We start from the raw sequence: 23150 nt of genomic DNA on the forward strand, positions 1-23150 counted from the left end.
AAAAATGTGTAGCCGAACCTCAACGGCGGTGGCTAGTATTGAGTTTCCCTAGCTATTCTAGCTATGGATTCCAAATCTAAAAGAGGAAAGTCAGGTTTGTTTGCTTTCACCGCCAATGCTGCTGGCTTACCGGTATGCTTGATCAGCAGTGAGAAACAACAAAAAAAACTCAATATTGAAAGACATTTCCACTTTATTTGCACTTGGGTCGTCACTGCATTCTGATAAAAACACATTACTAAATGCTCATTTAGACCTATTAGTAATATTGATAGGCTAATTTAGATTTAATAGACTTAATTTAGCAAAAGATGTCTCTTTTTATTGTAAAGGTTGCTGACCCCTGCTCTCGCACAATGTTAATTACAGAATGAAGCGGTTTCTGCGGGAGCTCATAAATTATCCTTCACGTATTTTACAAAAATGTTTACACACCATAGACTGTATAAACGAAGTGGACGTAGTCACCGTGACGTCACCCATTGGTTTGTGGACTGCCGTTTTGAAGCCTCGAGTTTGGCATTTTTGGCCATCTTGGTTTTTGACCGTCACCATCTTGTTATTTTGCAACCACAAGTGACACGAGAGGGTGGAGCTAAGCACAACCAAACGCTGAATAAGACATTTTTAGGCGACCAAAATGTTACAATTAACTATCATGAATGGTAAAACAAAAACATGGACAACGCCGTCGTAGCTGTCAATCACAAGGTAGACACGCCCCAAAGCATCCCCCGCTTTATGGTCTATTTGACTCTAAATGGGACCATAATTTACTAAATGAACATCATGCTGTATTGAAGAAGACTTGAAACTAGTGATTGAGACCATAAACTCATGTTTACAATGTTTACTGAGGTAATAAATCAAGTGAGAAGTAGGGTGATTTTCTCATAGACTTCAATACTATCAGATTTCTTTTTGCAACCAGAACGAATGCAAGTTTTAGGCACTTCTGCATTGGCTTCTGATACACAAAGTTCCAGTCTCCTGTTTGCTTGTGAATAACACTCAATTGAGTGTCCGCTCTTGTAGAGAGAGTGATGTTTGCTTTTACCCAAGTAACACATAGACTCACGCTGCTCTTGACGTCCTTCAGTTTTGGCAGAATGTCCAAGGTGAAGCCGTCGGCCTGCCCTCGAGTCCGATTCCCTCCGTTCATGAAGTTGCCGAAAGCCAGCACCAGGCCAAGCACCTGCAATACACACTTACCATCCTGGAGAGTCTGGTGCACACACACACACACACACAAACAAATGAAATGAAGAGATGAAGGTTAAATTGAGTGACGGAAGAGAAAATGAAAGGAGAAGAGGGCCAGTGGCTCACCTTGCAGACTCTCTGGAGGATTTCTATTTTGCGGAGGATTGAGAGGATACATTCATGGAAAGTTGACTGAAACAGGATGCAGAACACTCGCTCAGAGAAGTTGGGGATTTGGGATAACTGGAATAGAAACCTGATGAAGGCACAAGATCAGTCACCATGACACATCGATTTAATGACACAGCTCTCATATGTATTAATGAATTTGGTTCTGAAGGTAGGTCTGGCTCTTACTGTTCAGGCTTGTCCAGCGGCTTGGCGTCCTTCTTGTCTTCGGATGATTTAATATGCTTTTTAATGCCGTCCATTTCGTCATTTTGAGCTCTCTGTCAAATGAAAATGAAGATAAAGTTAAAATGGGAATGCATGTTACAGTGTATAGGCACGTGAAACCCAAAAGTAGATAGGGTACAGGATACCATAAAAATGTCTACATATATGAATGTATAATGTCATGAATAGTCTCACAGTTAACAAAGGGAGTTTTTTTTATCCATTTGAAGTGTAAGACTAGCTGACCACAATACAGTATGCACATAGTTTGATCAGGGAAACATGAGGAACTGTTAAAATTGAACTCTTAATGCCAAACACATTGGTATTAAACTGGAATTATGCTTCTGCAGGTGAACATACACTGCGTCTTTTGGACACATTTTGTATGTGCATTTCTTTTATATTGGAATAGATTGGGGGTATAGCAAATGCTAAAATGCCAACTCATTTCCGGGTTTTAGGACTCATTCCTGTAGCACTCTATAAAAGTACCATGTCATGGATTAGGGGAGAAAATGTTTTTTTAAAAATGTTGCCATGCATGTTGCCTATATGGAAGGAATAGGATTACAGATCTATTGGAGATTTAAATTTAGATGTGGTGTCATAATTAAACTTAATGGCTAACCTTGATGTTGATATGGCACACTGATTAACAAGAAAATGTAAAAAAGGTTAACAACCCCTGGTATAGATAGTTTTCTGCTGTTGAAGACCATGTGATATGATCAACAGCACCAGGACATACATAAATGGACCTTGAGCTGATGATTTTTTGTCAATTGCTGTTTTCAGGCTCAAGAATGGAGCCTTGAACCTCAATTTTCAAGCCAACATGGACAGGAAGTCCTTAAAGTGCTCAGACGAAATGGGCATTTGAACATCTACAGTTCCACGACAACTGGTGTGATCAAGAGCTCCAGAGCAGCTAAACTTGAGGTGGGTTTGTTTAGTTCTCCACTTCTTTATGTAGACAAACTTTATCTCAAGCGTAAAAGAATTCCGCTGTTTTGTACTTAAACTCAATGCCTGTCTATACAGTATGAGTTTGAGAAATGTTGCTTCAGCCAGACTACATTCCTGACTATTATCCTGCTGTCAGGCCCCGGACCACAGTTTTATACAAGGTGGTATAAAAAAAACAGGCCAGAAATGCCCCTTCGTTTCACAAGAGGCAAAGACAATAGATGTTAATGTGTCTGACGCAGACAGGCAAAACAATAAAACCATCCCCAGGAAGAGAATGTAAACCATCTCATACAGTATAGACCCCCGAAGTCTCGGCATTCTGGTCTCTCCCTCTGTTCTTCTCCATCTTTCTCTCTAGGGTTTTGGCCTCGGCATGGATCCTTGGAAAACATCAAACGGCAGCATCAAAAGCACTGAGGGCCCGATTAGTATTCTACACACCGCTGCCTTCTGTCGACGAGGGCAAGCTCTCCTTCGCCTTCTCTCGAGATGTTTTAAAGTGTAAATATATTTAATACAAAGCAGATCCTTTTCAAAGGGCAGCAGCGGAGCCCAGCAGTGTTTGGTGTAATTGGGGACAAGTAGGCATTAGCGTGTGATCTTTGAATTGCTAGGGCATGTTGCAGTGGTTGTTAGCATGAGAAATACAGTCCCATGTGGAATATCGAATGCAAAGTAAAAGTACGATGATATTTGTGATGCCAGAATTCGAGCGGTAGCCAAGTGGTATTCATTAGCCAGGTTCCTAGCACAGGGATAAACAGAGCCAGCCAGGGCTTAATCACTATATATGTCACTCAATTTTCAATGGATTCAATGGATTCAACTGAATTTTGAGATTATTTGTACACTGAGATACCAAAGAATAGTGTCTAAATGACAAGTTGCATCATGTTATAAACATGTGAAATATATTAAGACATCACAAGGCCTTGTCGTAAAAAATAAGTAGTATGAATAAGGATGTCACAATAACCACAATATTGCAATATTGATAAGCAAGCAGCAGGGGATGGCAAGCAACCACCACAACCGCTATGTTCAGGTTTTTTAATTTTTTTGGAATTCTTTGCAATGGGAGCGCCGAATATTTATACTATGCTACAAACGCCAGCAGCATGACGAGGCGCTGAGCGTCTATTCTGCGCTGAGCGCTGCACGATTGGTGTTTTTTTTCTAGTAGCAGAGAGTTGAACATTTTGTAACTTTGGGTAAAACGCTGCACTCGTCACTGTCACTTTTTACCCAGCCGTCCAATCCCAATGGAGGAGGGGAGGGACAATGACCAACCGTCACATCCTACATGTCAGGCTGCATGTGCTGTTCTGCATTTAACAATAAACAAGTATTTAATAGACGGGTTTCTGTGCAACGTCATCACAGAGATGCGCACGCAGCTAGGGGGGCAGAAAGCACAGCATGTCTAGCGTAATCAAGCTCCAATGCAGAGATGACAAGGAGTTGTTACTGCAAAAATGTTTAATATTCCAAGGGGATCACATGCTTTTGCTTAAAAGCAGAAGGAGAATATGAATCCAGGCCTGATGGGCAAAAGCATTCTAGTCACACAGTGCTAGCAAGGGAAAGGGTGGTCATGGCGAGCTGTCATGCTCCACAGATCGATAAAAATGAACTGATCAACAACAGGGTCATTGACCCGCACTCAAAGGATGATGGTTGAAAGCTCACTCCGGTATGCCGTAACGTTACGTTTTGAAGGGAAGACGTCTGGTAGTCTACCGGGGCAGCCGCTCCTCCTCCCCCGCGGTCACAACAACAAGCAGCTGTGAAAACTAACGTTAGCTAATGTTCGTTTGAGTCTGACATATCTGCAATATTGCATTGAGTTTTGGCGTTACATTTCCGTCAGGGGTTTAATGTTAATGTTCACCTGCCCGACATACAAAGAGCTGCTGTGTGACTGGTTGTACTAAGAGCAAGACCAAAATCCAAGTCTCCAGTTTTATATTAATGTTATACCTGTTTAGGAATCGCTAAGGAAAAAGTGTCTGGTGGCGCCCATCAGGAGGGACTCACGTAACTTGTCAACTAAACAGACCCTGGTTCCCCAAGACAAATCACATGTCTGATCTAACGTTACCCGTTTCATAACAGGTGATAATAATCTAAAACAAATCTCATACTAATACGTCATATGATAATGGCATCTGGTGGTCGGACTCTGCAGGGGCCTAGTATAGTCAACAAGAATGTACAAACATCTACTTTGATTACAACGGTGGTTTTGCCCCCCGAATGCGCACGCACCCAGTAATGTTTGTATACAAGAAACTCATATATTACTTTTAAAACTGTCATCTTTGTCATTTAAAAAGCACCAATATACCTAATAAAAGTCAGTAAAAAAAGATAAAGTAAAAAAATACATGCAATAATACCGCATATCGCACTGTTGAGCCAATCATTATCACCGCAGGGGAAATTCCTTCACCGCAACAGCCCTTAAGTATGAGGTGATTATTTGTAGTGTAAAAGTCCGTAGGAGGGACTGTGGCTCTGGCTGACCTCCATGACATTTAGCTACCGTCAGCTGAAAGGAGTCTGAACTTCAGACTGTCTGGACCCAGATTATGGCTTGTGATATTAGAGGGGAGGGAGTGGTGTCCCACTATCACTGTGACCCCTTTAATGGTGGCGGCTCATTGTTCAAAGAACAGGAGTGGCTGTAATCCGCAGCTCATAGACTGGGCGACTCTGCCCCTGCCTGCGTAGTGCGCCCAGTACAGTATGTGCACATTTTGTGCGGGTCAACGTGTTTGTTTGTGAGTGTGTTTGCGAGAGGAAAAAAAGAGAGCGAGGGAGAGAGCAGCGTGTGATCTCGCTCCTCGCACAGTGAGCGAGGGTGTAACCATTAGAAGCCCCTCGCATTCCTCAAGACAGGCTGACTGCGCTGCCAACTGTGGTTTAGGGGGCTGGAGACCCACAGACAGGATGGAGTCTCGCAATACAAAAGAGAAACAATTTGGCTCCTCGACTCAATAACACAGCCTTAGGCCATAAGGGGGAGAAGGAGAGAGAGGGAGCGGGCTTGAAAGTCTCGGGGTGAGCGGAGAGGTTAGACGACTTTTGATCCTCGGTTATGACACATTGGTTCAGAAACTACAGCTTGTCTCGAGCCTCGGCCTCATTCCCATGATCAACATTATTAATATGCCTCTGGCAGCCAAAGGTCCAGGCCTCTCCTGTGTAGTTGTGCCAAAAAGCGATTCACAGGAATTTCACAGCATCTTAAAAGTGTATTGCAGCTGAAATGTGGAAAACACGGCCGTTTTCATGTTCCATTATTTACTGACCTGCCTTCGAACGGGTCCTGAACCGCTTCCACTGGGCGGGGGAGATTTTCTATCAGTGATGAATATGTATTTGCTGTATACAAGGAGCCCTTCATGGCCGAAATGGAGACATATTGGAAAGTAGTGATGACAGCTCCGTAATTCTCTTTATGCTAATGTCATACGATACAATGTAGTCGTCTCACTTGGAAAAGCTCAGTGTAGTCTATCTTTTTTTTTTTGTTAAACCACACCAGCACTTTCAAGAAGAGCAGTGTGACACAAACGCCGGAGTTTCACAACTATCATTTCCTCCGCACAGGGGCATTACAAAAGTGAAGTCAATCCGATCCAGCGTGAAGAAAACATGTTTACTGTGTCAAAGCGCTGGTCCCCTTCCAGGCCAGCAGACAGACCTACAGAAGACTGACTCTGTCGCCAAGCAGCGCACATACCAGTACGGTTTGTGGCTCGCCTGTTTGTTTTGGTATCTAATGCACACTTCCTTTAGTTCACCCTTTCAAGTGAAACATAGAATGTGAAGTTCACATGGAGAAATATATTCACAGTGAAGTGACGTCTCTGACTGTTGCTTTATATTATAAATAAGGTTGTCAATTGATTAAAATATTTTATAGTGATTAATCGCACAGTTTTTATCTGTTCAAAATGTACCTTAAAAGGGAGATTTGTCAAGTATTTAATACTCTTATCAACATGGGAGTGGGCAAATATGCTGCTTTATGCAAATGTATATATTTATTATTGGAAATCAATTAACAAAAGCAAGCAAACTGCAGCCCAACAGGCAACAACAGCTGTCAGTGTGTCAGTGTGCTGACTTGACTATGACTTGACCGCAAACTGCATGTGATTATCATAAAGTGGGAATGTCTGTAAAGGGGAGACTCGTGGGTACCCAGAGAACCCATTTTCATTCACATATCTTGAGGTTAGAGGTCAAGGGACCCCTTTGAAAATGATGCCAAAATTTAGCGTAAGTTTGGAGCGTTATTTAACCTCCTTCTCCTCAAGCTAGTATGCAATGAGTTCCTTAGGTTTTCTAGTTTCCCATGATGTCAGTATTTTCACTCTCGCTTTAAAACTGAGCCCGCTACATCTAAAAATCGCAAGTTGCATTAATGCGTTAAGATATAATTTTAACTTTGACAAACCTAATTATAAACACACCAATTTAATTAAAAGTGGATTTTTTTCTCACCTATACACTGTATACTAACGTTCAGGTTCTAATAATGTTCGAAAGGCATCTTTTGATGGATAACAGTCGGTGTTTTGTGGCTTACCCTCAGGGAAGTGCCAAATAAAACAACACTAACAGCTGATGAATGATTATCTTTTTTTACCATTTTGTTGATATCGCGGCTCGTTGAGCCTTCTTGGGTTTCACTCTATAATAAAATGATTGCCTGCTATTCATATATGGCATGAATGCGTAACCATAAATCATTCTATTTGTCACAAGCAAACTCTTTCCAAAATAACACTCCTACTGCGAACCACAGAGGAAAAGAAAAGGTTTTCCCACACCGAATGTTGCAGTTGAGATCAGCCTGAGCTGTCACTGGTGTTACTTTGTATAATTATGCTGGCTTTGTTGCTCAACACTGTGTATTTATATGGTTCTGCATTGGCAGGGAAATGCAGAAATGTAATTCAGTTTGGGATATTGGCTTTTCACTGCTCTATTGACTTTACTGAAACCGCTGTCCACATGAGACTTGATCATCCTCTCTTCAGAGTCAAACATGTTTATAACTGTTGTAACCATAAAAGACGTATCTCCAATTCCGAGTAGCTCTTCATCCTGTTGTTATACTCACATTTTCATAAAGGGCTTGCAGAGTCTCCAGATCAACAACAGTGTTGTCCATATTTAGGACGGCTGTGAATGGAAGGAGAAGATGACATGGTGAATGTGAATGTTAACACTAAAGCATGACATGACATTTCTCTGCTTCCTTAGAGGAACTCCATTAAAGCTGCATTCGGGAACTTTAGCACATATGATAAAAAGTTATTTTTATAAAACGGTCTCTATATACCGACAGTAGTGCATGAGACAGATATAAAGTTGGTCAAAACCGAGAATATAGCTGGACTGTGTATGGTCAGTCTGTGAATTTGTGGCTAAATTGTTACACTTATAGTCAGTGGTCATGTCTATAATGTTAAATCCAGTGGTACATGTCCACCAGGTCCGGTGAGGACACTAGGGGACACACTGCTCCACTCAACTGGCCGTTCAAGCGGTAACGTATCCTATCGTGGAATGCACCTGATTGGTCGCTGGTTTTCTGCTTGCCATTTCAAACAAGAAACAACATGGCGGCCTCTCGTTTCATTATAGAACTAGATCGCCCAGTTTCACAGCTTGGTCCAAATTTTCTGTTGTGCTGCTTCTGAAAACATTTGAGGTGAAAAATAGGCATTACAGTAACAGAATCTTGATTCATAGTTTGACAGTTTGATCGGAGGTTACGAGTTTCCTGAGCAGTGATTGACAGCTGCTTTAGAGACTGCTTGGCTCTGATTGCTTGTTTTTAGTGCTGTGAAATCTTGCAAATGCCATTAGGAGCACTAAAAGGAGGCAGAGGAGCACAATTTTTTTCAGATTATCTGTCTCATGCAATATTGTCCGGATAGAGTGACCGTTTTATGAAAATAACTTTTATGATCATATTTGCTCAAAGTTACCGACTTCACCTTTAACAAGTCAGAAAACCAACAGGCCTCCACTTTTATAAATTCTAGATTATAACATTTTCTTTGTCCGAAACAACAATCATAAACATTGGTGGAACACCTTTTCAAATCTGTGAGACCTGTTGCTTTTCTGGAGCTGAATGTGGCATGAAACAAGGGCAAACTTCTCCCTGCACAGCCCACATAGAGCACCGTACGCGGTATGCTGTGACTCGCATAGATATCAGCTCTCATCACGATAGCGCATAGAAGGGGCCACAAACTAAAACATAAATACGAAGGTCTTGGAAATCTGTCAAAGGTACAAAGATCTGTGTTTGAACTCCTGTGTTTGAATTCCTTGTGTCGCCTTTTTGTCTCGGCGCGAGGACCTGGCGCCCGTGAGCATTAATCCTTTGAAAGTAAATGTTTAAAGACAAACAGAGCCCGGGGGTCTGTGGTGTTGAGGCTGAGGTGTTGCTGTACGCACAATCACCCAGTGGAGCACTCGACACCTATATACTGTATGTATCTCACCGTGCTGTGGGTGTCCAAATTGCTCACATTGTTTTGATCTGCTGATTTGCTGTTGAGGTACAGGGGGAAAAGTGTCAGAGGGGATAAAGGGACTTGGGAGTAATGGACTGCACAATATTCTTCTTCATCTTATGCTTGGACACTGAATGTGACTGGACTTCTTATAAGCTTTTCACTAACTTAACTTAAAGGGACTGTAACTTTTTTTTTTTTACACATTTCCTATTGCCGATGTGTGAACAGGTGTAACCCAACCTAAAAAACGAGACCTTCCGCAACTTTTTGGGTTTCCTCTATCAGCCTGTAGACTGCTTTTAATGTGAAGAACCCGGGCCGATTTTTCTGGGAAAATCCAATGGATGTCTCGTCAAGCACACTCACGAGTGCCTTAGCCGTAGCTAAAGTTCGGTTAGAAATGGTGTCCACTAACGCCAACAACGACCAGCCCCCACCACAACTCAGACTCCAACACAAACTCCGCAGAAGCACAAAAAAACAAAGTTATATCTAGTGAAGCCCGTCTTGCAAAACAGGAATGTGACCGTTGGGCGAAAACTAGTGTTGTGGGAGAATAGCCGCACCAGTGTGAAGAGTGGGTGTGTGCACGTGGGAAGTGAGTGGTGAAGCAAGAGCGAGAGAGAGTGGCGGCAAATGTGTGAGAAAGCCAGCGAGCAGCGGAGCAGAAGAGAGTTAGCTTTGAGAATATCAGTGAATGTAGACTGGAAGTTGCAGTTTGTGCAGAAATGTGTCTTGTTTCTCTGCTGCTGAGTGGAGTGACGGGGCTTCGGAGCAAGTAACGTTGTCGACTCCAGCTCCGGAGACCAAAACTACGGTGTCTCCCGTCTGCCTTCTGACCAATCTCTGGAGGCTGAAGCAGCGAAAGTTAACACTAGTAGCAGCAACACCGTAACCTCTTTAAACATTTAAAAACAACACACCCTGAAAGTTACAAGGAGGCGGAACAAAAACACGAAGATGGCCATATGTCCAAGTCTCCTGCACCACCCTCTGTCCGACAAAAGACGTTGCAGGAGAGTTTTGAGAGAGGCAAAGCAGATCCAGGTACAGGTAGAACCGTTAATAGTTTGTTTTTGCCGTGTCTGTCTGTCTGCCTGTTTGTCTACCCTAAATTCCTAAACGTCATAATCGCAATCTCATTTAAATTTGGTTGGTTCTTTATAATCATGTGTTCAACATTACAGTGAAGCAGTCGTTGGCAATGACAATCTTCGATATCCGACTCCCTCCAACAATGCTCATTAAACAGGCTATAAAAAAAAAGGAAAATCACAAAATAAAAGCAAAATGAGAATCTAAGATTCTTACAGAGAGTCCCTTTAAGAAACAACAAGAAAGAAGAAACTAAATTAGAAAGAAGGTCAGGCATTTTGGGGGAAAATAAGCCTGGAGTGACTATTGTACTGATCCAGTCAGTTCTGTCTGGTACTTTTAGCTCTGATATTGCTTTATCTCGCTTTATGTAACCCTTCAGCCTTTTTAATCTCTTCACTCTTGTGCCACAAGGGCAAATCCACTCCTTCTTTCCCACTTCTTTGCTGTCACTCTCTTAAACTCTTCACACTCTTCCAAAGCCACCACAGAAATAACTTCCTTCTCTCTGACTCTCCCCCTTCCCTGTTTCTCGCACTCTTCTCTTGTAACCATTTGGTTTTCATTACTATCTGAGCCCGAGTCTGGCTGGCTGGTCTGATCGGAGACGTCTTTTAAAAAAAAAAAAAAAAAAAGACATGGGAGAAAGCCGTATCATCACTCTGACACAGACCTCTTATGACCAGATCCATCTGCCTGGGTGTACCCCGACTACCACATTCGACCCCAGCGTGGCGCCGGCAACCACCGGAAGCAGACGCCACACGGAAGCGTCATATGAAACACGCAGAGCGTCGGCCAAGCCTGACACCAAACAACAACAGCTGTGAGGAAAAGACAAATGTGTGTGACTGCTCAGTGACTAATCGGGGTTTTTTATAAAACAAACACGATCAAAATCAATGATTCAGAAGTTGTTTTTCTTCAAGTCAGAGATGTCTAAGGGATGATGCCTTTGCTAGTCATTGTCTTCAACGTGGAATAAAAACGAAAAAAAAACAATGATTCACTACACTGAAAGGTACAATTACAAGGTTTTGACGAATGAATCTTTCGCCGTTGTGAACAAATTGTTCTTAGATTCTTTAATCATCTTAAACCTCAGCACAAAAGGAACATGAGATCATTCCAGGAATGAGTAAACAACAGCATTGCTAATACAGACTTTTGGTGGAATAATGAGTATTATTAAGGCTATAATTATTCACGCCTAATAATCATTCAATTAAAATGCTTGACTGACTCAGTAGGCATGCTATTGTTTTGGGGGAATAACAAGCAAGTTATATTAAGAAGTACTTCACCACCAAACCACTGAGAAATCTTCACGCTGATCTTACTCTCCATGATATACTGAAGTTTCCAATCAGCGCTAATTATGCACCATGTTAAAAACTGTCCTAACACAGGAGATGAATGACAGTGCTGATGAGAGTGGCCCTCGCTTGCCCTCCCACTCTGACCTGAGATGGATGCACCAAAGACAGAAACACAGAAGAGTGGAAATCCACAAGATGCTTTGAAGGCGAAACAGCCCCACGGAGTTAAACAGTTTATTACTATAAGTGTATAAAATGTACCAACGTGGTTTCTGTGGTGCACATTTATTTGAATGTTACAGCTTCCATTGAGATAAAGGTTTGAAGCTGTAATAAAGGCTCTACCGTAGGAGGACTGAAAAGGATGGGGAGATGAGGACGAAGTGTTTAGACACATGGATGAGCGAAGACTGGAGAGCAATCAGAGAGAGAAACTAAAACAGGAAAACAGTCTGTTCCCATCAACATCTCCTGAATGACTTCACTTTAACAAAGCCGTCTTAGACAAGATGGTGACAACTCATCAGAGAGAGAGAGACAGAGCGCCGCGGAGAAACATGATGTGGATGTTAGATAGGGGGAGATTATGCAAAATGAGAGCAAAGAAAAACAGACGGAGGGGAGAGCAACAAAGGAAAAACATTTCAGATGCCTTGCGACATTATGACTTGTGATAAAGCTAACTACTAGAGGGAGCTTTAAGCTTTGGCAATGACCTCAGACAATATTCAATGTTACTCACTTCCTAGTAGACTGGGAACAACATGTATTTTGCACTCCAAAAACAAACAGAACAATCTCAATACTGTGGCCAACATTTTGATTTTGTATACAGAAATTGTTCTATAAAAGATGTTGTGGTTTAAAGCTGGGGTTGGCAATTCAAAAACATTCTTGTTATATTAGTTGAAATTTTCATTACATCCCGACAGCAATAAATAAATCAAATGAAAATCAGAAAAAAGAGAAGAAAATCTGGTATCTGTGGCTGTCGCAGATACTACAGTGCTACAGGAATGAGGCCTAAAACCTAGAAATGAGTTAGCATTTTAGTACTTCCGGTTCCCTTGTCTGGAAGTCAGTGGGTTTTTTAAATGCATTTGATGATGCCTATAAGGATATAAGAAAATAAGAGATTTTAACATTCAAACCAAAGTCTTGGATAAATCCAAATGTTGGCTGATGATGGCGCTATATTTAAAGTGAAGGGTTTAATACCAAAGTTCTTACACTGATAAATGTATCAAATTTAATATTACACTCATGAGCTACGCTACAAAGTAGAAATACAACAGTTGTGTGCCTTTTTATTGTATGAAATACAGGTAAACTATGTCAATGGTAGTTATTATATTGTATATGTTTGGGAAAATGTAAATGGCATTCTATGGAATATAGAAAATGAATTCATCACTGACAAATCTACTGTACTTACAGATCTATTTGCCATTTTCCCCACAATGACCATCACAGTGCTGCTTTCAATATCACCTGCACACTGTAGTAACATGCAAACCATAACAACTACTCTTTTTACAGTGTGTAGACCGATCATAACGTTATTTTACTGTAACCTGTGTCACAGGGTTCTTCTCAAAGAGTCACAGGAAGATAAGGTCATATAGATGACCTCATGATAACACTCACCATTCTGGATGTCCTTCATATCAAGATGAATGCTGGACATCAGAATACCGACGGCCTGCGAGCGCTTGTTGCTCAAGAGCTTCACCACCTAAGAGGAAATGAGACAAAGGCCAAAGAGAACAGGCATGATATTAATACTCCACGACATGCAGACAACACATTTAATAACTGACTGGAACCAAAAGACAGGAACACCACTCCCCTTTGTCTATCTCCTTCTGTGGAGGAGGACAACTTAAGGTCATTCGTCCGCAGACGTTAGTGAAATTAAGATGCTGTCTAGCTGAATTATTATGATTAACAATTTCTTCTTCTCCTCCAATTCTCCACATCCATCATCTTTCAGCAACTTTTACCCAACAAGAGGCATATTTGCTAAATGAACTATGATCACATGAAGCCGCACGACTGATTAAATATACAGAGAATCCCTATTGTTTTGTCTACATTTTATCTTATGGAATTGCACAATGCAGGAATAATTTTTTCAAAGCAAACATGACTACAATAACTTGAAGTCAAAACTATTGAATCCCAAGATCAAACCTGCTCCAAAAGTTGCAATATTAAAGGGTAAATTTTTCAACCTGGACCCTATTTTCCCATGTTTTTGTGTCTAACTGACTAACAGGAACAACAATGTCTGAAACTGGTCCAGTATTGAGGGAGAGCGCTGTAGATGGCAGCTGCTCATGAGCTGCAATACGGTGCTATTGGGGCAAGCTGGCACCGTCATTTACATCCACTAAAAGTGCTTGTTTTTGCCCTGACAGGCTCTGATTGTTATTATAAGTGTCTGACATTATGGAAAGAGACTCGCTCAATGAGGTGTTGTTCTGAAATCTGGCGTGGTGACATGGTGGAAACACGAGTGCTAGCTGGGCAGAGTTTGTTGTGTTGGAGTACAGAAAGCGTAGTTTAGTGTTATCTAAAAGACTTTCAGCGTCAAGGCTAAATATTTAGATGGATCGACAATGTGGATTAGAGTATACAGATATTCAGATTTCACGAGACTTCTCCTTGAGCAGGACTTGGACACAATAACAAGCAGACCAGATCGAGTGAGAGGTAACGCCGAATTCACACCAGAGCAGCGGAAAAGTGCGGCCGACAGCGAACTGCCACGCAATGTCTATGAAAAGCTGGGGCCGCCGCTTCCAAGCTCAGCGAGCTGCGACCGTTTGATTCTGCGCCGAAGTGCAGCCAAACAAAAGTTGAGAAAGGTTTAACTTTTAGCGTGCGGTCAGAGAGGACCTGCAGCCAATCAGTAAACAGATCCTGTGACTCCTGTTACATGTTGACCTATGCTACAAAATAATTTCTTCCCGCATGAAACACAGAAATACAATACTCCTGGCCATAGAAAAATGTAATAATTGTGGCGAGCCGCACTTTGCTGCTGCCTGGTGTGAATTCAGCGTAAGAAAACCATTTTATTTCTCTCTAGGCTCCTTTCCTTAATATTGACACTTATAATAACAATCTCAGCCTGTCAGTGGCAAAAACAGCACTTTTAGTGGACGTAACATCACATATACGCTCCTCACTTGCCCTTTCAAAAAATGTTGTCCTTATCAGTCACTTAGGCACAAAAATATGGGAAAATAGGTTCCAGGTTGAAAATAACGAAGTTACCCTTAAACAAATGTTTGCTGAATAATAATAGCTTCCACTTGTCAAACAGCCAGGAGTTGAATATTAAGCCAGTGTTGTTGTTATGCATGAAAAACTGTATCCAAGGGGGCCATTATGAACCACAGCCCGCCTGAGTAAGCAGAAGTGTGCGCCGGGTAGCGAAGTGGTGAAGGGACAGGACAGGAAACCCGTAGCCTACTGCGATTCAGACAGAACGCTTCCATCTAAACCAGATCATACCGACCACAGACCTCTCAAACACACAGGAAGTTATATCAGCAGTCCCGAACTGTCTCTGTTTTCCCGGCCCAACCACAGATTCAGGGGACAGGCTGTTCGAGATATGATGCCCAATGACTTTCATGGGGAGGCTGTGATAGTAAGTGTAGGGTAGCTATTTAATGGCAGTGATTAGTCATGTTTTATCAGCTGACCTGACTATCCCAAATGTACAAGCAGGTTAAATTTACTTAAAACAGAATCCAGTGGTTTACAGAGCTGCCTGATATTACAGAGGATCACTTTACACTTTTTACATAAATCTAAAATGCCCTCGCAGTGTATCAGTGGTACTATTTCATAATGAAACACAGCTGGATCCAAGAACCAACATAGTTACGGAGATTATTTTCGTGACGAACATTTTCATCAATAGCAATTGTCAAGGACAACAAAACAACCCAAAAAAATTAATTTAATGCAGCGTCTTTCAACAGTCTGATGAGATCCATGTGTCTAGGTTTTTGGTTTAAAGAAATCCTTTAAGTCACATTAATCATATGTTGATCTTTTGATCCATTTATCATTTCAGGGTTTGCCAATGTGGACTTCCATCAATCCCATACAGCTCTGAATCGCATGTGAGAAACAAGTCACTGAGGTACAACTTGTACTCTCAAAAGAAGCTGAAAGAGCCCTAATAATAAAAAAGATAATCCAATCTCTTTGTCATTGAACTTTGGGATAGAGCACTGAGTTGAACTAAAACTACTTATAAGACTTATCCTGACCTACAGTTTTCTTTTGTGATAAAAGAGCACGTTTATAACCCATAACAGCTCTAAACATATTTCAAATACAATATTTTAAAAAGAGGTAGAGGGAATACAAACAATTCTGCAGAATCCATGTATTGATCGATTAACAGTCTGCACAAGAGCCACACGTTATAACAATAACCAGCGATATTACCAATCTACCTCTGACCTGTCATGGTTTGTTTAGGTTAGGAAAAATGTGCTGTGAACCAAGACCCACAGCATCAGACTTTGAAAGGCTCTGGATTAGAGGATTGACAGAAAATTAATCTGCAACTACTCTAATTGATTAATTTCTCAGTTCATTTCTCAAGCACAAATGCCAATAATCCCCGAGTTTCAGCTTCTGGGAGGATTTGCAGCTTTTTAGTCTTTTGTGATCGCAAATTGAATGTCTTCGGGCTTTGGACTATTGTTCAGACAAAACAAGGACATTTATGACTTTATCACATTTCTAACAGTTTATAAACCAAACAAATGTAATCACAAGATTAAGACAATAATGAAAACAATCATTAGTTGCAGCCCTCCTGTCATTCATATCCTCTATTAACCTGCTTAAAAGATATCTTCATTAATGCGAGATGGAAAACTTTAAAGGTCCCATATTGTAAAAAGTGAGATTTTCACGTCTTCTTCATTATAAAACAGGTTTTAGTGATATTTAAATACTGTGAAAGTATCGAAAAACTAAATTCACAGAGAAATACACACAGCCCGTATTTAGAAACTGTGACTTTTCTGTAATTTTGTGATGTCACAAATATACAAAATATATACCATTTCAAGTTGCAGCGTATTGGTGCCTTCAAATGGGGCTGTGTTTACCGTGTTCATGAGGAGAGTCCATATGAACGCCCCCCTCTTGTGGTATTCTAGATGCTGACAGCAACGTTAATATTGCCGTTGCTTCGCAGCGGTGTTCTCACGACTTAACCACTTGAACGCCAAGCATATTGTGTACACGACTTTCCATGTTGTAAACACAAGCTCACGAGTTTCATTTGAAAGCCCCATATGTGAATGACATCAGCTGACAGGAAGTAAACATGGACCCAAGCTGTTGCCTAGCAATGCAATTCCATTGCAATTCAGTTGAAATGTGCTAAAACGGAGCGTTTCAGACAAAGGGTAAATACAGGCATAGTCAGACAGACAGTATGAGGAAAATAAAGTGTTTGTTTTTAACATTACAGCAGGTAAAATTTCTGGTAGAAACAAAAAGTATGAACCTGAAAATTAGCATGATATGGGACCTTTAAATCTTGTGGAGACCTAAGATGCATATTAGCATAATCTGATCAGAACTGGAAACCCACCATGCATCTCAAAAATCAAGCACTATAGTCAAAATGCTGCTGGACTGACCCAGAGTGCCATGAAACAAAAGCCCAAAATCTTCAATCTGGAACAGGTGCACCTCACATAATCTAGCAGCATATTCTGTGGCAACTCTACTATACCTCGGTATGAAAGGTACAGCAGCATATACTATGAGACTGCTCTTCTTTATTAAACCCTTCTGCTGATAGACAGCAGGGTCATCACTTGACACTGGGCGGTGATGGTAGCATCACTTCACATCTGATACTGATGTCTGCAGAGGCTTTTACACTGGCTCAGCACTGACGTCAAAGCTGCTCTCTAGTGGTAGCTCTGGAGAGGATGCTTGCCCTCTCTCATCAGCAAGACAGTTGAACTCACAACACACAGGGGGGGCGGGAATAGCTGCGAGTCGTAGGAGATGTGGTCGATTGCCTTGAGGCCTGGGACCGGTCCTTGTGAGCTGGAAATGTCAAAGGTTCGGCTCCAAATTGGGGTCAAGATCGGATTTTATTTTTTTCGTTATTGACTTAGACATCTTCAGCACCATTGTTGTGTTGGAGAACATCCACAGCAGTATCATTCTGCGAGGACCCAGGGGATTGTCTCTTGTCCCTCGCAATTTAGCAATAAAACCACAACATGACTTACTTCATGATGTGGTAGCAGACTTATTCAGAGCTCCATCAATCAGAAAGTCTATTTTAATAGAGAATGGGACACTGTTTGTGGTTGTCTCCCAGTCTCCCTACCCTGCGTCATCTCCTAAATCTAGACTTGCAGGTGTAGTGCTGCTCTGTACAGAAGTGGATTCCCTTTATTAGGTCTCTCATGTGTTGTGGAAATCGTCTGACAGCTCCTGGAGTGTCAACATGCTTGATGACGGCTATTTTCTGAAGTGCGTTTGAAAAAGAATCCCTGTATGAAATTTTCTTGTGAAGGGCAAACTCCCTTAGCTTATCTACTGTTTCCCATTGCTGTTGACTTTTGTGCTCTATTGAATCAAAGCTGCAAGGTGAGTGTTTTTCCTCTCCTGTGCTATACATAGGGGCTTTAGCTCTAACTTCCTGGTATGTTCATATTCCTCATAAAAACACGCTTGTGGCTGATGTACAAGCATGAGCTTCATACGGGACTCTTCACTGCTTGAAGATCACATAATTCTCCAGAGCATTGTCACACTCAATGGAACCCATGAACAGAGATTGAAATATAAACACATAGAGGCTGGGGATCATCATGTTTCAGATATACAATTTTTTATCAATTTCTTTGGGTCAAACTCAGTGGTGGAAAGTAACCAAGTATTTTTACTCAATTACTCCACTTGAAGGTGCTAAATTCCAAATTCAGCGCATTGATAACACCTATTTGCTATGTAAAGATAAAGTGGAGTGATGTCTACCTGAGCGGAGAATGAAGTCTCTCTCCCTCTGCGTGTGTTGTAATCCAAGCTTCTCTGTGCTTTGTTTAAGTAGCCGGGCCGGTCGTGGGTCTCTCTGTTGTTTCCCCATGTGCATTGCTCTCATACAGCACTTACAGCTGATAGGGCCGTCCTGACCGACGGCGTCGGCGTGGAAGCATAGCGCCCACAATCTGGTTCCCCCCCACGTAAACTCTGTTAGCTCTGTCAGTACCGTTGCTGTTGTTTACACTGTAAGCTGCTAGCCCCTGGCTCAGCTGTCGCCATGTTGAGAGACGTGTGGAGGCAATCTCTCAGTCATAGATATAGAATTTATCACCCTTAAGTACAATTTTGAGGTACTTGTACATCAGTATTTTCTGTTCAATGTTAATTTTCTGAAATATTGTACTTTTTACTCCACTACATTTATTTCACAATTATAGATATAGCCTATAGATACAGATTTTAAATAAAAACAAACAAACAAACATATAATAAGCTTATAAAACACAATAAAATTGTTAAAGATTAAAGGAACAGAGGATCTGGCGGTATTTAGCGGTGAGGTTGCAGAATGCAACCAACTGAAGCCTCACCTGTGTGCCAAGCATATAGGAGTACTACGGTGGCCGACGCAAAAACGCGAATGGCCCTCTGTAGAACCACTTGTTGGTCATTTGGAGCAGAGCCAGTGCGTAGAGTGTGTGTGTACGTGGGAAGTGAGTGGTGAAGCAAGAGAGAGAGACAGCGGCGGCGTCGGGTGCGAGGAACGTTATCGACTCCGGCCCAAGCAGGAAAAGTTAACAGTGTTTGGTTTGTTCGTTCTGGGCTACTGTAGAAACATGGCGGTGCAACATGGCAGATTCCGTGAAGAGGACCCGCTCCCTATGTAGATATAAACAGCTCATTCTGAGGTAAAGAAAACATAACGATTTTTATTATCAGGTGATTATACACTAAAACCATACTTATTAATATTATATTCCATTTCTGCCAATAGATTCCCCTAACTGTTACACACTGTTCCTTTAAACCAGTCGATCTTCATTGTGCCCACTTACAAAAAAAAACTCCTTAAAGCAGCACACGTCAAAGCTGAAGTCAAAAGAAAAAATGCCAAAATTGGCCCAGTGGACTATAAAACCATCTGGGATGGACCACGTAGCAAGGGCAAATACAGCTTTGGAAATTTAGAAACTATTAAAAGTAATGATGTAATGTGGCCTCAGAAACGACTCAATTAGACCTACATTATTATTGTTATTATTGTTATTATGTTATTATGTTAAGGGTAGGGGAGTTCAACAATTGTTTGCGAATTAATCATTCATTCAGTTGGAACCTTTTTTTTTTGTTTTATATTTTAGTGTCGAGTTTCAATTCATCACTTCCCATAAACTAAGAAGATTTCCCACTAACGTCCACACCTGGGACCAACATTTCATCTCAGCAACAACTGTCGGGTGATCCTACTGGGTCTCAATTAGAGGGGTGAAATGTTCGTCCCCGGTGCAACATTATTTGTGATTTAGACACATAATTTGGGAAAATAATACATTAACATAAAAATCTTGACTGGAGCGGCTTTAAATTGTAGATCAAATGTTTGACTTGCAGATTGATGGAGTGGCATAAAGGGCATTGGGGAAGCAAACAGTCAAACTATTAAACTAAGTCATACAGAAAGCACAATGGGAGGAACCACATCACGAAATACAGCTCCCAGGCGTCTCCCTCCCTCCCCCGTTTTTTTCCTTCTCTCCCCACCCTCCCTCTCTCTCTCTCTCGCTCTCTCTCTCTCTCAACAGTCATCACCGTCGTGAGGTTTCCTCACCGCACGCGAGACATTGGCTCGGTGCCACTGGATGGTCACGGGGGAGTCGGGTGGGAGCCAGAGCTCACACCACATAATAACTGTCTGGCTGTAGCAGTTCCTCCTGTCACTCAAAGCAACTAGGAGAGCGACAGTGGGGAGAAATGGAAAGGAACGGGGCATCAGAGGAGTGAGAGTGAAGATGGGAAAAGCCCTGAAGAGAAGCCATATTTGGTGACCCAGGGGGATATGGAAACACACACACATTTGCATACATAAAAAAGCACAGATGTAGTATACTGTATTGTATATGGAGACAAACAGAGAGGAACACACAACCATAACTCTACCTGCTTGGCCTTGGACTTGCTGATTGTGTCTGAAATTGGCTTTTTCTTCTCCTTAACAGCACTTTTGGAGAATAGTTCCACAAATTCTTCAAAGTTCACACTTGGTTCCTCAATTGTGTCCCACACCAGTGCGCCAACGGGTCTAAAGATTGGGGGAAAGAGGAATTATTTACAGTACAAGTAGAGCTTTAAAGTGGCAGTAGGCAGAATGTTTTTGGCATCATCAGGAAAAATTCCATAATAACCTTTCAGCATATTGTAATTCAAGTGTTATGAGAGAAAACTAGACTTCTGCACCTCCTCGTGACTCTGTTTTCAGGTTTTAAAAAATCTAGCTCGTGACGGAAGACTTTGGCCAATCACAGGTCATTTCAGAGAGAGAGAGCGTTCCTATTGGCTGTTCATTCAACAGAGGCAGCTGTCAATCACTCGCAAACTCTGATCAAACAGTCAAATTAAGCAGTGCTGATCAAATATGAATTAATACTATAATACTGTAATGCCTATTTCTCGCCTAAAAAAGTTTCCAGAAACATCTTGTAGTGTACTGTTTAGCTATAAAATGAGAAAGTTTGATCTGGCTGGTGGGCGGTGCTTGGTATTTCCTCAACTGATCTCAATAAGGCTGCCGGTTCACAATCTTTGTCATTTTACAGCTAAACGGTACACTACGAGTTGTTTCTGAAAACATTTTACGTGAGAAATAGGCATTACAATAACAGAATATTGATTCATATTTGATCAGCGCTGCCTAGTTTGACCGTTTGATCGGAGTTTGCGAGTGACTGAAAGCTGCTCAGAGATGGCAAGGCTCTAGCTCGGCTCTGATTGGTTGTTTTTCTCTGGTCTGTGAAATCTTGCAGGTGCCATTAGGAGCACCGGAGGACACCGGAGAACACAGAGGCACATGATTTTTCTCAGATTACCTTTCTCATGCACTACTGTCAGGATATAGTGACCGTTTTATAAAAACAACTTTTTTTAAAAATCATATTTGCTCCAATTCTACCCACTACAGCTTTAATCTGCCATGTCTTGTTTGAAAAAGTACAGCAAAGTACACTTTTGTAGTCTAATTTTTGACATTTGTAGATTGTCGTCTGCTGTTTTAGGAGTACTCATTTGTCATCTTTTGCAGCCTAAAAATCCACTTATATAAATCCTCTTGTCAAATCCATCAGCCAACGAATTACATTTAGAATTCAGCATCAAGTTCCTCACTTGTAAGTAAATCAAGTAGGCTATTTCTGGACGTTTATACAGCTACAATTTTCCAAGCCTTATTAAGGAAAGAAAACCTGGTTTCAGTGCTGACCACAACGCCTGGACTGCATCACTTTTATTTTCCACAAGGTTAGCATCTCTGTTGCCGTCAGAGCACGTGGCGATCTTTATCTTAAGTGGACAAGCTTCCTCTCAATTCTCTACTGTTCAGAGAATACCTTTCTACAAATGATGCGTATCTATCTTCACTTTATGCTGCGTATCCTTACTTTTTATCATTTAGCTGTATGCGTGTCCAGTAGAGTGGCTTCATTGGCTTGGGGGGCTCTATCGCAGCCTTGGCAGGGGCAGCTTCCTGGGCCATCATGGAGGGCATGGGGCCTGGTGGTGGTGGAGGCCCAAAGCCTGGGGGTGGGGGTGGAGGAGGGGGCCCCATTCCAGGCGGAGGGGGTGGGGGTGGAGGTCCAAAACCAGGCGGGGGAGGAGGTGGGGGTGGAGGTCCAAAACCAGGCGGGGGAGGAGGAGGTGGTGGAGGTCCGAAGCCTGGTAGTGGAGGAGGAGGAGGAGGGGGAGGCGGTGGTGGAGGTCCGAAACCTGGTAGTGGAGGAGGAGGAGGAGGCGGTGGTGGACAAGGTCCAAACCCGGGTAAAGGTGGGGGAGGTGGTGGTGGGGGCGGAGGAGCTTGATGGGCGCTGCTCTGTTGCCTCTGCTGGCACGTGCAGACAAAGCTCCCTGTAGATTTGGGGACGGAGGATGAAACAGAAGACGACACGCCGCCTGATCCTCCGCTGAAAGGCACGTCGAACTTAAAGCCCTCCTCCACAGGTGAGGTCTGGACAGACGCCTCCTGGCTCATCTTTCCCAGTCTCCCTCCTCTCATCTGTGAGGCCTTGGGGTGGGCAGCGCCCAGAACTCCCATATTATCCCCGCTGCCCTTTGCCAAGGAGGCCTGCTGGCCCTGCAACACAGCGATCTTAATCCGCAGGTCATCGACGGTCCTCTCCAGCTGAGGGATGAGGCAGCTTTCATCCTCTGAGGACGACTGGCCTGACTTCAACCTGCTGGATTCTGTCTGTCAGTGAACAAAATAAAAAAAGATTTTAACTTAGCATGCAACGACATTATTAGTGTTCACAAATGAAAACTGGAGAAAATAAAAACCCCAAGAGTTTGTGCTTTT

General features: G+C 42.2%; 1 protein-coding gene and 1 long non-coding RNA gene across 2 annotated transcripts in view; one reads left to right on the plus strand and one right to left on the minus strand.

Annotated features, from left to right (window-relative positions):
• The window catches only part of LOC119496062 (formin-2), a 55228-nt gene that overhangs the window by 18946 nt on the left and 13132 nt on the right, over positions 1-23150 (minus strand). The window contains exons 4-10 of the mRNA XM_037783114.1: positions 22240-23042; positions 20747-20888; positions 13184-13271; positions 7709-7770; positions 1561-1652; positions 1330-1459; positions 1079-1225 (exon numbers count right to left, since the gene is read on the minus strand). Of these exons, the coding sequence (XP_037639042.1) occupies positions 1079-1225; positions 1330-1459; positions 1561-1652; positions 7709-7770; positions 13184-13271; positions 20747-20888; positions 22240-23042 (1464 nt within the window). The remainder of the gene's footprint in view (positions 1-1078; positions 1226-1329; positions 1460-1560; positions 1653-7708; positions 7771-13183; positions 13272-20746; positions 20889-22239; positions 23043-23150) is intronic.
• LOC119496064 lies at positions 1413-2994 on the plus strand. The gene is made up of 3 exons (XR_005208625.1): positions 1413-1543; positions 2398-2541; positions 2930-2994. It is a non-coding gene; the product is annotated as an uncharacterized LOC119496064 (long non-coding RNA).

Source organism: Sebastes umbrosus, chromosome 10 (genome assembly GCF_015220745.1).
Source record: "Sebastes umbrosus isolate fSebUmb1 chromosome 10, fSebUmb1.pri, whole genome shotgun sequence".
Taxonomy (NCBI): domain Eukaryota; kingdom Metazoa; phylum Chordata; class Actinopteri; order Perciformes; family Sebastidae; genus Sebastes; species Sebastes umbrosus.